Source organism: Sus scrofa, chromosome 18 (assembly GCF_054392235.1).
Source record: "Sus scrofa isolate SSC_HxYL_T2T_F1_AM1 chromosome 18, Sscrofa_HxYL_maternal_Yorkshire_Landrace_v2.0, whole genome shotgun sequence".
NCBI classification, from domain to species: Eukaryota; Metazoa; Chordata; class Mammalia; order Artiodactyla; family Suidae; genus Sus; species Sus scrofa.
Window position 1 is genome coordinate 60,878,848 of NC_139400.1, and position 13,393 is coordinate 60,892,240.

At 41.2% G+C, this 13,393-nt stretch overlaps 1 protein-coding gene across 1 annotated transcript; it reads left to right on the forward strand.

The window, feature by feature from the left end:
• The first annotated feature begins 132 nt into the window (after positions 1-132).
• Positions 133-10,505, forward strand: PSMA2 (proteasome 20S subunit alpha 2). The gene is made up of 8 exons (XM_003360207.6): positions 133-188; positions 3,726-3,802; positions 4,533-4,665; positions 6,014-6,136; positions 7,137-7,218; positions 8,961-9,034; positions 10,083-10,140; positions 10,226-10,505. Exons 1-8 carry the CDS (start codon positions 148-150, stop codon positions 10,340-10,342), a joined length of 705 nt encoding a protein of 234 aa, XP_003360255.2. The 5' UTR covers positions 133-147; the 3' UTR covers positions 10,343-10,505.
• The last annotated feature ends 2,888 nt before the right edge of the window (positions 10,506-13,393 follow it).

A 13,393-nucleotide genomic window follows, 5' to 3' on the forward strand; every position in this document is an offset into this window, starting at 1 on the left:
TAGAACTACAATGCCCAGCATGCCTCTGGAGCGGCTCTGATTCTCCTCCAATCAGAGAGAAAGAAAGGAAGGCGCGGGGAGGGGAAATGAGAAGAAACGGGCTTCAGTGCGCATGTGTGCGGCTGTGCCTTGGATCTTCGGGTAAAGATGGCGGAGCGTGGTTACAGCTTTTCGCTGACTACATTCAGGTAGGGAAGGGGTCTCCGAGGTCGTCCATGTAGCTGAGGTTGCAGCAGCTCAGCCGACCCGGTTTTTCCCATCCTGGTCTCTGGCTTGGTGCTTTCAGAAGGCCCAGGAGGGCTTGGGGGTGGAAATGCGACTTTGCAAAGTCATTTGCGGGGCCCTCCCGCGGCCTGGGGAGCATTGGTGTCGGGGGGCTGTGGGGACGCGAGTCCGGGGATCCCGGGCGACCTTGGCGCTGCGGGAGGTGGAGGCCCTCACCGAGGGGTTTTCTTTCGCTTTGGGCACTAGAAAAGGCAGCTTTGGGTTCGCTGTCTCTGAGTGTCCCGTTCAGAACTCACAGTTTTGGTTTTTTTTACCCAAGTAGGCCTGATTTCGGGAGCTTCCGGAGCGCGGAATCTTGGTCAAATCTATGGGCTTCCTTTTCTCGGAAAGGCCAACTTTCCAGTTTGGTCCGAGTCTTGGACTGCATTTGGCATTAATGTCTTTCGAAAGCTCTTCCCGCTTTCGGTTTCCTTGGTGCTCCCACCGGAAGTTTAAGGACTGAAAATGAAAGCGGTAATCTTTCTGCCCCCTGGTTTGAGGACTCCAAACTCGTCGGCTGCATTTGCGCTTTTTGGCTGTTGTATTGGGAGGGGGATTTTTTGTTTGTTTGTAGAAAGGTTGTAGGCCTTTTTTAGAGTAAGTATATAAGTATATTTTTCAAAATAAATTTGAAATGAATTGTCATCATTTCCAGTGTAAGAAAATCATCATTAAAAGATTTCATAATCGAGCGGGGGAATGGTTCAGTTTGATCATTTTCCTATAGATCAGTGATGCCCCGTTTAACATATATTCTTATTTTGACTGCTGAAAGCAGGCGAGGTCTAACTTGTTGAATACTTTATGTGGGTGCAGCTTACTGCATCTCTTTCAGCCTCCATGTGTGGTAAATGTTATCGCGGCGCTTTACAGATGAGCTAATTATCACCGCTCAGACCAATTAAATAACTCGTCCAGTGGTCACAGATGAATAGCTGAGTTAACGTTCGAGCCGAGTTTTTTTCTGACGACAAAATTAACACTTTACATTATTGTATGATGTCTTCTTAAAATACTGAAACACCTTCTTTTTAATAAAAGATCTTATCATATACAGAGATAGAAAACAATATTTGCCAAGTAGTCACTGTTCATATTCATGAGCAGAACAAACCTGGACTTTTATCTGTAACGAAGAGTAATCCTAGGGGAGCTGAAACATAAAACAGCCGTTCGTTATCAGGGACTGAATCTTTCTATGATAAGTTTCTTTTTTAAAATACACTCTTGTTCTTTAACATGACGGTGCAGTTCTGTTTTAGTTAAAACATTTGTTTCTAGCCGGTTGTAATACCGTATTAGACTATTAATGATGGAAGTGACCAGAGACTGAACTATAGGCTGCAGGGGTGTTTTTGAAGATTACATTGAGTTGGGGATATTGATAATAAGCGAGTAAACAAATTGGTACCTACTAATGCACTCTGAAGAATGTTTTTTCCCGACTTAGGAATTTTTATCAAGAGAAGCAGAAAGAAGAAACATAACTTTAGATTGAATAGTCTGGGAAGGCCAGTGTTGGGGCTGATTTTGGGCACTGGAAGATGAAAGGGAGCCAACTATTTGAAGATTTAGGGGTAGAGTGAATTGTAGACAGAGGGAAAAAGCATGTATGAAAGTGCTGAGCTTGAACTCTTAAATTGATATAAGGCCAGTGAGTTAAGAGTGAGCAGGGAGGCAGCATGGGGCAGGGGCCATCTTCCAGGGCCCTGTAGGAGTTTTTATTGTAAGTGAACCAAGAAATTATTACAGGATTTAAGTGGAGAGAGAGGGGGTGACACAGTACAAAGATAACTGGCTAGGGCTATGGAAGTAAGAGTGGAAAAGAGGAAAACTAGTTAGAAGGCTTCTTCAGTTATCCCTGTGGCTTTGGAGCCGAATACTGGCCTGATGAATGCAAAGTCGGTTGAGTAGCTCAGTGAGTGTGTATATGTGATTACGGCAACAGAAGAAAAGGTAACTTTAAATTTACCTAATCTTTTAAAATGTCCCCAGAAGTATTTAAATTCGGTATTGAAGAATAATTGAAAGCTGGATGGGCCCAGAAGGTCATGATATGATTATTAAAATAATGACCATTAAAGGGGAAACAAGAACAGCTTAATTTTAAAGATTTAAATGTTTATCAGTGTTATTCTGCTCAGGTCACCTAATTTTGTCCTTTAATAGTCTTTAAACTGCTGGCCCTAGGCTTATTCCCTAAAGAGGTCTAGATGAGTGTCTGTCTGTTAGTCAAATGATTGTGGACTCCGGGTCCTAGGTTATGTGCTGAAGAACTGACTGAACCGAGCTTATGCTTTATAAGTAGTGCAGAAATAATTGAAGGATGATGAATCTTAGCCAGAGAGGAAGCATGAGACATTACAGGTCTGAGTGCATGGGATTCAGCCTGATCTGAGTGGTTAGGGCAGCTTCCCTGAGGACAGGCGTTTCTAAGGATGGAAGGATGAGCAGGAAGAGTCTACCAGATAATAATGAAATGCACTGCAGACAGTGGGATTAGCTTGTCCAAGAGTTTCTTTATTTCTAAGAGTAGTTGTGTATCTGGAGCAAGGTGGGATGGTGTGAGTTGAGTGACAGAGTATCTATAATTTTATGAAGATGAAACAGACGACCTTCTGAAATTCAACACCATCTTTGTGGTAGTAGACTGGAGATAGACTGGTAGTAGACTAGCTGTGTGCCACTTTGGACAAATTACTTTGATTCAAGGACTCTGTTTATATAATAGAAAGGTTGGTGATGTTTATGGTGATTGTTCTAACTCAACAACTAGATCAAATAAAGTATGACCTAAAAAGCCAGTTTGGGCCTAGCATTTGGCTACCAAACTCAAAAACCAATTAGGTTAAGTATAACCAGCTCATAGCTTCTAGAAGTAGCTCTGTGTTATATAACAAACACCTTGTTGCGACTAATATGGAGGTCCTATGTCTCACGCCATGTCTACTTTATAAAATGTTTAACCCACACACATGGAATAATATGGTGTTACTTGGTATTTAACAGACACATTCATGTTCTTGATAACATTACTATTGGGTGTTTACTCACTGCTGATTTTGTGCCAGGAACACAAGGCATCACTTCATTTAATCTTCACAACCTTTGAAATAAGTAAACTACCACTACTGTTACCCCATTTTACAGAAAACTGGGACACAGAGAGGTTAAGTAACTTGCCCAAAGTCACACAGTCAGTGGTGAAAGGCAACATAATGATGCTGCTTTAAGTGGCAGAAAAAAAAAAAAACAACCAAAGGAAAGAGATAAGAGCTTCACTATGAATGTGTTCAATACCTAGTAAACTTAGCTTCTGTTCAACTTCATGATAATTTTCAAATCCCAGCTATTCCTTGGTGCTTGGACTTGGCCTATATGTGTGGCCTTTCTCAGAGATGTTCTTATAATAAATACTTGAGAATGTGTGGATTTAGCGTATACCTTTGTTTCTTTTTAAGCCCATCTGGTAAACTTGTACAGATTGAATATGCTTTGGCTGCTGTAGCTGGAGGAGCCCCTTCAGTGGGAATTAAAGGTAATTAAATACTTCATTTCAGATTCCTGTTTTTGTTGTTCTAATGTTCTTCTGGAATTAATTAGTAATTAATGTAAAAATAAATACCTGTAGCGGCATAATTTTTAACGGTTCTTTTTGTTAATCTACAGTATTTTGAAGTTTAAAGAGAAATAAGCCAATAAGCCAAAGAAGATGATTAAATTAAAAAAAAAAAAAAAAAAACCTTTGTCTATTTAGTTGTGGTAACCTACAAGTAGTCTTTCCTATTCAGAAAACTGAGTGGTCTTTTGTTTTTCCACTGATTATATATATCACTATTCTTTGGCAGTTTTTATTCTTTCTATAACTTAGAAAGGGTTAATTATAAAACTTAAAGATATCTTGCAAAAAAAATGTATCGTTGATTTTTAAATTTTAAATTATATGTGTGATGAGCCAAGTAAGGAGAATTCCATTATTTTAAAACTCTGGACTCTCAGGTGTCCTAGAATACTTTAAAGAAAGTTGTGTGATGCCTCTAGCCCAGGGATTTCTTCGTGCAATACAGATGACCCTGGAGGGAAAGCTGATTTACCGTTCCTTGGGTGGTTTTAATATAGAAATCCAGAAGGAAAGTTTTTATAAATAAGAAGAAATAAAGGAGTTTGGCGGAGATGCTTCCATAATTAGAAAACTGTTGATGTAGAGTCTTTAAATAGGTAAACATTTAGGTCTTTTTTTTCTTTTTTCTTTTTTCTTTTTTTTAAAGCTGCAAATGGTGTGGTCTTAGCAACTGAGAAGAAACAGAAATCCATCCTGTATGACGAGCGAAGTGTCCACAAAGTGGAGCCCATCACCAAGCACATAGGTTTGGTGTATAGCGGCATGGGCCCAGACTACAGGTACCTGCTGCCCCTCGTCCCTTCCTCGCCACCTCTGACTTGCCTGTCATCGCTGCTCTGAGGAGAAAAGTCAGAGGGTGCTGCTCCTTGAATCTCCCAACTTGTCGGTTTTGCTTAGTTTAGCGACGGCAGCCTCCTCGTCCGTGGCAGGGGGACAGGCGGGGGTTACCCGAGGGAGGAGAAGCTGTGCGAGGAGACAGGTGCAGTGCTTTCTGCCGTCCCCTCTGATCATAGTCCCTCTTCTGCCATCCCAGGGCTCGGCTTCAAGGCCTTTGCTGTTCTCTCATGTATTTTAAAATCCATGAGGGCAATACATGTTATAATAAACTATATTTTTAAAAAGTGGTCAGATGGCAAAAGAAAGCATACCATCCAGAGTTAACCTCCTTTGACTTATTTCTGTTTTCAGCAAACAGACAACATTAACATTCTCAAAAGGCCACTAAAAGTTGTGGAATGTGGCGGCCAGACAGGATCTAGCTATTGACACACTCATTCCTTTGATATTTCACGGGAAAGAGAGTAATCCTGTTGCATCAGGTACCAGCAGGATGAAAGAGATTGACAGCTTTCTTTGCCATTTGTCAAGTAAAAAGAGTATTATTACTTCATTCTTTATTTCATGGGGCAAGATAGGCAAAGCCAAAATTTCCCTTTGATGAGTCAGAAAAAGCATCAGTGTCACTGGCGCGTGGCCAGGCTTCCCTGTTAGCACTGTATGGAAAGGCTCCTGCAGGGGACTCGCACTCACGGAATAAACTAAGACATGATGGCTGTTGTTCAGAGGGATGACGGGCAGGTAAAGGTAAATCCTGTTTGTCTCGCTAATATATTTGATTGTTATACTTCTGACAGATTTTCCATAAGTAGGTTCATGCTGTTCATTAATCTCTGAAGGGTACTCTTTGAAATCCTGTCTGTGGAAGAGATTGAGGCAGAGTGAGAAAAATGTGCTTAAATGTGTGTGTGTGTGTGTGTTCCATGCCTGTACATATCAGTGTGTTGCTTGGAATTAGATATAAAAAGACAAGGTACCTGCCCTTGGGGTAAGCCACCCCTGGGGGAGACAGCTCTCCTTGTACACACTAAAGCTGTCATGGCTAGGCTGACTGGACCCCTGGTCCACAGGTTTCTTCTTTTTGCCGTTTAGCTCCTCTGCGATGCTCTGGATTTTGTAAATTAACCAGAGTCAGAGGTAAGAACAAGATTGGCTTTGGGCTGAGAGCTGCTGTTAAGGAGATGGGGGTCAGACTTGTGCTGTAGGTTTATGCCTATAGAGGTAGAACGGGTCTCTAGATAGTAGAGCATCTTAATTTTAATTACATCTTCTTTCTTTTCTGTCTGTCAGAGTGCTTGTGCACAGGGCTCGAAAACTAGCTCAGCAATACTATCTCGTTTACCAAGAACCCATTCCCACAGCTCAGCTGGTACAGAGAGTAGCTTCCGTGATGCAAGAATACACCCAGTCAGGGTAAGTCGATTTTACTACTTGAAATGTATCATGAATTGGAAGAAAGGTCATTTTATAAGATTAGACATATTTTTTAAAAAAAAGAGGACTCGGTATTCCCGTGTCTCCTTAATCTGTGGAGAAAAATCACTGTGATGAATTATTTCTGTTCTTAACTGGATCTGTAACATTTTCTTAACAAGGAAGTGGGAATGGTTTTTTGCTGTCCGTGTAACAGCAGAAAGCAGCTTCTAGCTAAAGGCCTTTGGCGAGTGATTGAAACATTTCTTTATGGGCAGTCACGGCCACTTCCAAGTTGATCTTCTAACCAGCAATGATCATCAGCCCATAATGAAAGCAGTAACTCTAACACATCTGTATTCATTTTAACGCCGCTGTCCTCGAGTGTGGGTGTGACATGGACGAGGTAGTGCAGAGGTGGTTGCTGATGTGTAAAGCCAGCGGAAAAGCTGCATTTGTTGAAACCTGTCATTTTTTTAGAACATGAAGTGTTGTTACTCCACACTTACTAACCCCCAAATGTATTTCAGTACCTTTATCAAAATGATCTGACTATTGTTCCTCAGTACCAGCTTCATTTTGAATTTATTTAGAAGGTGCTAAATGCTTTTATTTTTCTTTTTATGGCCGCACCGGCCGCACCTGCCACACGTGGAAGTTCCTGGGCCAGGGGTTAAATCCACCTGCCAGCCTACATCACAGCCAGAACAACACCAGATCCAAGCCTCAAGTGGGACCTACACTGCAACTTGCGACAATGCTGGATCCTTACTCCACTGAGCAAGGCCAGGGATCAGACCCGCATCCTCACAGAGACGGTGTCAGGTCCTTAACTCACTGAGCCACAACGGAAACTCCTTAAATACTTTTTAATGAGCTTAGAAGTCTCATTCGGTTTACTTTGTAATTTGCTTTACTTGAGAGTATTAATAAGTTCTTACCTTAGGTTGACTTAAAGACCATGAAGATGCCAAGTTATTCTCACTTTTTCTTTCTTCAGTGGTGTTCGTCCATTTGGAGTGTCTTTGCTTATTTGTGGTTGGAATGAGGGACGACCGTATTTATTTCAGTCAGATCCATCTGTAAGTATCGTTAGGTATATATCTGAGGGATTTGTCGAAGCGCTCCTTGACTATCGAATAATAATAGAAGCCATAAAAGCTTAAAAATTAGAATACTTTGTTTTTCATTTAGGGCCGTCGAAGCAGTACATACTCACTTGCACATTAAAGTGCTGGTAATTCACAGTCTTCAGTTAAGGGAGCTCCTTTAGTTCTGTGCTCTGTTCTTCTGTTGTGTTAACGTCACATACTTTGGTTGAAATAGTTGTTATCAAATCTCAAGTCTGGAATTCTTTTAAAAAATTGTAAGCAGAGATTAAAGGGTCTGGGGGGCAGTGCTCTTTGCCCTCAGTTTACTCTTAGGTCCGTCTGGAGTGTGACTCCTGCGTAAACATTGCTGTTACCGTCTTGACTTCGATGGTCTGCGAGATGGATGCGTGGTCTGCTCTAAAGCAGGAGATCGGTGTCCGAGTCGGCTGGGGTCTGTAGAGGGTACCATTCTTCCACGTGTGTCTCGTGTCTGTCACTCACGTTTGCTGCGAGGAGACCCAGAAGAAGAAACTCGTGCTCAAAAACTGATCTTTTGTAGCCTATAGGTCGTTAGATAAAGGCAGGTTCACTCAGTCCAAAACTTCTGGTCTAGCTTTGTAATCTGAAAGGGCAAAAAAAAAAAAAATTGGTTGTCTGTTACTTAAGTCATAAAAGTAAGTATTTTGTTATTCTGTATCTGAGCTTCTGAAGCTAAAAGCCTTCTAACCTTTCTTCCTGGTGGGTATCAAAGCCACTGGCACTGGCATCCAGCTTTCGTCTTTGCCCTTTTTACCCCTGTTGTATCCAAAAAGCAGTTCTTTCTTTTAAAATATGTGTGGTGTGTTTCTTTCAGTGTCTGTGTATGTGGGTGTGTATATATTTTTTCAGCAGATGAGGTCATGTTGTATATGACATACTGCTGGCTGCTTTTGCTTAATGTTAGATTTCAAAATATCAACACCTTTGCAAATTTTTAATGCAAAACTGTCTTTTTAACATAGTCACCAAAGACGATAGCAAGTTGGTCACCATTTTTTAGATATATATGACAGACTTTTGGAGCCCTTCAGTTCTAGTAAGCCTAAAATATTACTTTCCATTATTGGCTCTGAGTTAACCTCAGTTTCTTTCTTTTTTTTAACATAAATTTTGTACAGTAAATTGCACGTATTTAAAGTGTGCAGTTTGATGAGCTTTTGATGTATGTAAATACCTGAAAAAACCATCCCCACAATCAAGATGCTGAACTTCCCCATAGCCTCCAAAAGTCTCCTCATGCCTCTTTGTCATTTACCCTGCTGATAACCTTTCAAAAAAATAAATAAATGAAAGGAGTTCCCATCGTGATTCAGCGGTTAACGAACCCTGCTAACATCCATGAGGATGCAGGTTCCATCCCTGGCTTCACTTGCTGGATTAAGGATCCGGTGTTGCCATGAGCTATGGTGTAGGTGGCAGATGCGGCTCGGATCTGTTGCTGCTGTGGCTGTGGTGTAGGCCAGTGGCTACAGCTCTGATTCGATCCCTAGCTTGGGAACCTCCATATGCCGTGGGTACAGCCCTAAAAAAACAAAAAAATAAAACCCCATATTTTGTGACATACTCCATTGCATCTCGATAAATATTCCGTGACCTTAGAAGTTAGAGACAAATTATTGAACCAAGAAATAAATGTCAAGGCATATATAATAATGATTTAAAATATGGTTTTTCCTCTTCCCTTCCTGATTAAGGGAGCCTACTTTGCTTGGAAAGCCACTGCAATGGGAAAGAACTATGTGAATGGGAAAACGTTCCTTGAGAAAAGGTAGGCTCATAAAACTAGAATCATTAGCGAACATACTTTAAATTTCAGCTCTTTAAATAACCAGGAATCTGAATAAATTTGTTGTGTTCCTGTGTATGGGAGTCTAGTTATTGATGGAACAGCAAACTTCTCCCTATCCCAGCTCCCAGCTTTCACTGTGGTAAGTGGTAATGTTCATTTCTTAAGAACTTCTCTTTCTGCATTCTCATGTTTTTTCCTAAATGTTGTGGGTTTTTTTTTATTTTACTTTTTCCTTAAAAAAAGTCCCCACCAAAAAAAAAAGATTGGATTTGGAGTAAAAATTTGGGGAGGAAAACTTAACAGTTTACATTTTGACAATTACAGAAAAAAATCTCGGAGCCAACTACCTGGTGTTGAAGGTGGATTAAAGCTGGGATTTATGTGCTTGGTGAAATGTGGGATGCATAAAAATCTGCCCCTGCCTAGCATGGCAAACTGCTCTCACCTCCTTGCAGCTCTCTTCTAGACTCCGCATGGCTGTCGTCCACCAAAAAGTGTCCCGCGTTTTGAAAGAAAAATGTTTGTAATTGATCACAGCTAACAAATGAAACTTCTCAGTACATTTTCAATAATGTTTAAATTACTAGAATCTGAGACCTATGATTAGTTGGTAAACTTAGGATCTTAAAGCACTTTCTTTTTCCTTTTACGTGTTATTATGAGTCTTCCAAACATTATAAGAACAGACATAGGAAATTTTAGCAAGGGTCTGATTCTCTGCCTTACTTGTGTAAATTATTATAATATCGCCACCACACTCTGAATCCATTAAAATTTTTACACTTAAAGGAAGTTTCCTAAAATAAACTCATGTTAGGGTTACATTCTTCATGATGGGACTGCACACCAAGCGACTGTCAGCTTCTTGTCTGGGGACAGCCAGCTCCGTGAGGCGACTGAAATAATTAATCTGTAACTTAATATTTTTAAGAGTGTTTTGGATTTATACTGTTGCTATCATTGCATTTGCAAGTCATAAATAATGTTAATAGGGCCATAAAACACTGTTTATCAACAAATTTTTTAGATACAATGAAGATCTGGAACTTGAAGATGCCATTCACACAGCCATATTAACCCTAAAGGTTAGTTCAATACCCACCAATGGGACTGGTAATGATTTTACAATTAACTGCTGGGAAATTGACCTTTTCCCTCCCTCTTCATCAGGAGAGCTTTGAAGGGCAAATGACAGAAGATAACATAGAAGTTGGCATCTGCAATGAAGCCGGATTTAGGAGGCTTACTCCCACCGAAGTTAAGGATTACCTGGCTGCCATTGCATAATAACGAAGTGACTGAAAATCCTGAATTTCAGATCTCTCTCTACTTAAACATGTTTAAAGTATGTTTTGTTTTGCAGACTTTTTGCATACTTATTTCTACATGGTTTAATGGACTGATGTTTTTAAAATGAGACTTATAAATCATAATAAACTGTTAAATTCAACTTCCAGCCTTTTAGGAGTTTAGTAAACTTTTAACACAGTTACTTCCTGCTTTTTATCACCGCTGATTTCTAGAAGCCACATTACAAAGCAGAACAGTGAACTCACTCTTTAGGCTTCATGCAGGTCTGGTTAAGTCTCATTCCCTCTTTCCTGTCAGATGTTGTCTGTGCTGCAGTAAAGCAGACTGCCTGTTTCAGTACACATCACTGCTGGTAGAGCTGGGAGAATCTGAGACAGGGCGGGAAGCATAGATGTTTTTCAGGCACCATTAACTGGATCCGTGAGACCCTGGGATGTTCTGAGATGGCGCTGGAGCTGCCTAGGGCGCCCAGCCAAATGGTCTCCCCTAGGAGATAGATTATGGAAATACAGAGAAAAATGGTGTGCCAGTTACCGTGGATTTCTCCATCACAAGTAGGTAAATGTATTTAAAAAGAGCCCCCTAGAGTCTACTAGCTCTTTTAAATCCAGGATGAACAAGTGCTGGAAATAAAATACTGATACTTAAATGTCAAATTATGGCTTAAGTCTCTCCCTCATTCATGTAATCTCAGTGTAATCAGAACCCTCTCTGCAGGTTACGGCTCATGCGAGCAAGCAAATAATGGGTCTCTGACCTCAGTTTTCATCCTGTGTGAAGGCGTAGTACTGAGTTTTCTTTGTCTTTTGAGGCATCAAATAGGATAAGAGAAACCATGTCATTATTCTTGCTCCGGAACAGCGTTTTTGAATGTCACTGATCTGACAGCTGAGAGATAGTGGGCATTTCTATGATTAAATGTAGCTCAAAAGATTTTGATGACGATTTAGCCAAGTTTGGGGGAGCATTTCTGCCAGGATTCCCAGTTCTACCCACTATTGGTGTAACACCCTGTCTCCTTATGGTGGCAGAAGTGTAGTGATGAGTGATGGGAGATGCCAGCTTGACCTGTTTTAGACATTTGCCTCGAAGGCCTCATTTGATGTAACAGTCTCTCCTGTGGGCTCTCGGTATGTGTGCATTGTGAGTCCAGCACATTAGAAAGAGAACTATGTGACAATAAGGAGTGGTTTTTGGAATCCGGTCTCCACTTTCTCACTTCACTGGCCGAGTGACTGCCTGCCAAGGGAATTAATCTCAGGGTTTTCTCAGGACTAAACGTAATCATGCAAGTGAAAGGGCTGGCACATTCGTAGTGCAGTAGTTTGTAAGTTTTAGCCCCTTTGAATTTGCTTAGTCCCCCTCTAATGTCCATCATTAAGAAATCAAAGGAATGCCAAAATTCTACAAATCAAAGAAGGGACGAGTTAAGGCACTTATATTTAAGACAAAAGGAAAGCTTGTGGAGGTTCTTAGGGCTGCTAACAGAGTACGTCCTACGAATAAAGACGGGAAACGTTGGCTGAAGCAGACCTGTGTCCAGAGTTCATTCTCTGCCTCTTTCCCAGTAAGTGCAAAGCCCAGTTGAACGGAATCGACCTAGCACACTCCTCCCTTGGTTCTCACTTAGTTCTTGTCGTTGACCTCAATTTTAAGTTGTTCTCTTTTGTTGTAGTTCTTGGAAAGCTCAGTTTTTTGGTCTGGGAACCCCCTGTCTGCATCCCTGAACATGCCCAAGCGCCTCAGTTATGTCCAGCCTGTGGATTTTATGTCCATGGTCCCAAACTGCCAGCTCTGAGTCCTTAACCTCCTCTTTATCAGGTTTTTCCTAGCTAGTGTAGGCAAGCTCCGAGCCCCTGCTATAAAGAAACGCAAACTGATAATTCAGTGAATTGCCCAGGAACATGTAAGAGTTGGTAGTAGCTCCTTTGCTCTAGACCCCTAATGTCCTGAAACGCAGTCCAGTGGCCCTGCATTAGTGGCAGCATTGCCTCCGACAAGTTAGGGTTAGGGTTGGGGTTGCCTCAGACAAGTTCCTTGAGTTCAGACTCCTCCCTTGACCCTGCTCTCAAGGACCTCATAAAACCAGAATACCTGGCTGACTAGTAAGTGATCACTTCCTAAGCACAAGGGAGATAACGTTAGCCCTTTATCGAAGGGCTTAAAGTCCCCAAGTTTCCTTAATTTTCACTTTTTTAAGTATTCTATCAGGTACTGCCACATTTCAAAAGAGCAGGCTTATGGGGTTATTTCTGAATTCCTGAAGGTTCTCGATCATACAGATGTTTTATTCTGCAAGATGAGAACTCAGAGCTCCATACTGCCCTCACTGCCCCACCGCTTCAGTTTAATTAGATCACCGTGTTTAGCTGAGAAGACTTTTATTACAGGCATGTAAGTATATACTATGATTGCTTTTCCTCACATTTCTCTTTGCTCTGTTTTCCTTATAGCGGTCATTAATTCTTGCCAGTCCCCCCCAACACACTCTTTTCCTCTGGTCAGATACCAGGGAACCCAGCCTTTCACACCCCTTCTCTCCCAGCACGGGTTCCAAGAAGTACCTTGGAGCCCTCTTCCTGCTCTATTTCAGCCCAGTTGCGTGTTTGACACTTCATTCTCCTCTATCTCGTGATTGGCTGGGTTTAAAATTTTTAGGTTAGAAAGACCTCCGCATTTCGAAAGCATTTCTTCATGGCCTTCTAGATTCCAGTGTTGTTGATGAGAAGCATGATGCTGTTGCCACATCCTTTGTTTTTACCTTTGCCTCCTCTGTGGCTCTTAAGATCTTTTACCTGCAGTGTTCGGAGATCTCACAACGAGGTACCTTTTTGTGGGTTTCTTAACATTCATTGTGTTGAACACTCAGTAGGTCCTTGATTGTAGAAACATCTTTCAGTGTTCCTAAATTTTATAGCATTTCTTTGAGAAATTGCCTCTTCGTTGTCTTTGGTTTTGTTTCTAAAGCTCGTATTTGAACTCTTCCATGCTCCGTTACCTCCCCTTAAAAAAAAATCCTTCTCTTGA

Bases quoted from the DNA above. Each gene is read 5' to 3' on its own strand.
- PSMA2 (XM_003360207.6), top strand. From the start codon at position 148: ATGGCGGAGCGTGGTTACAGCTTTTCGCTGACTACATTCAG. The intron at 7,219-8,960 runs GTAAGTATCGTT...TTCCTGATTAAG, and splicing joins TATTTCAGTCAGATCCATCT to GGAGCCTACTTTGCTTGGAA. The intron at 10,141-10,225 runs GTTAGTTCAATA...CCTCTTCATCAG, and splicing joins CAGCCATATTAACCCTAAAG to GAGAGCTTTGAAGGGCAAAT.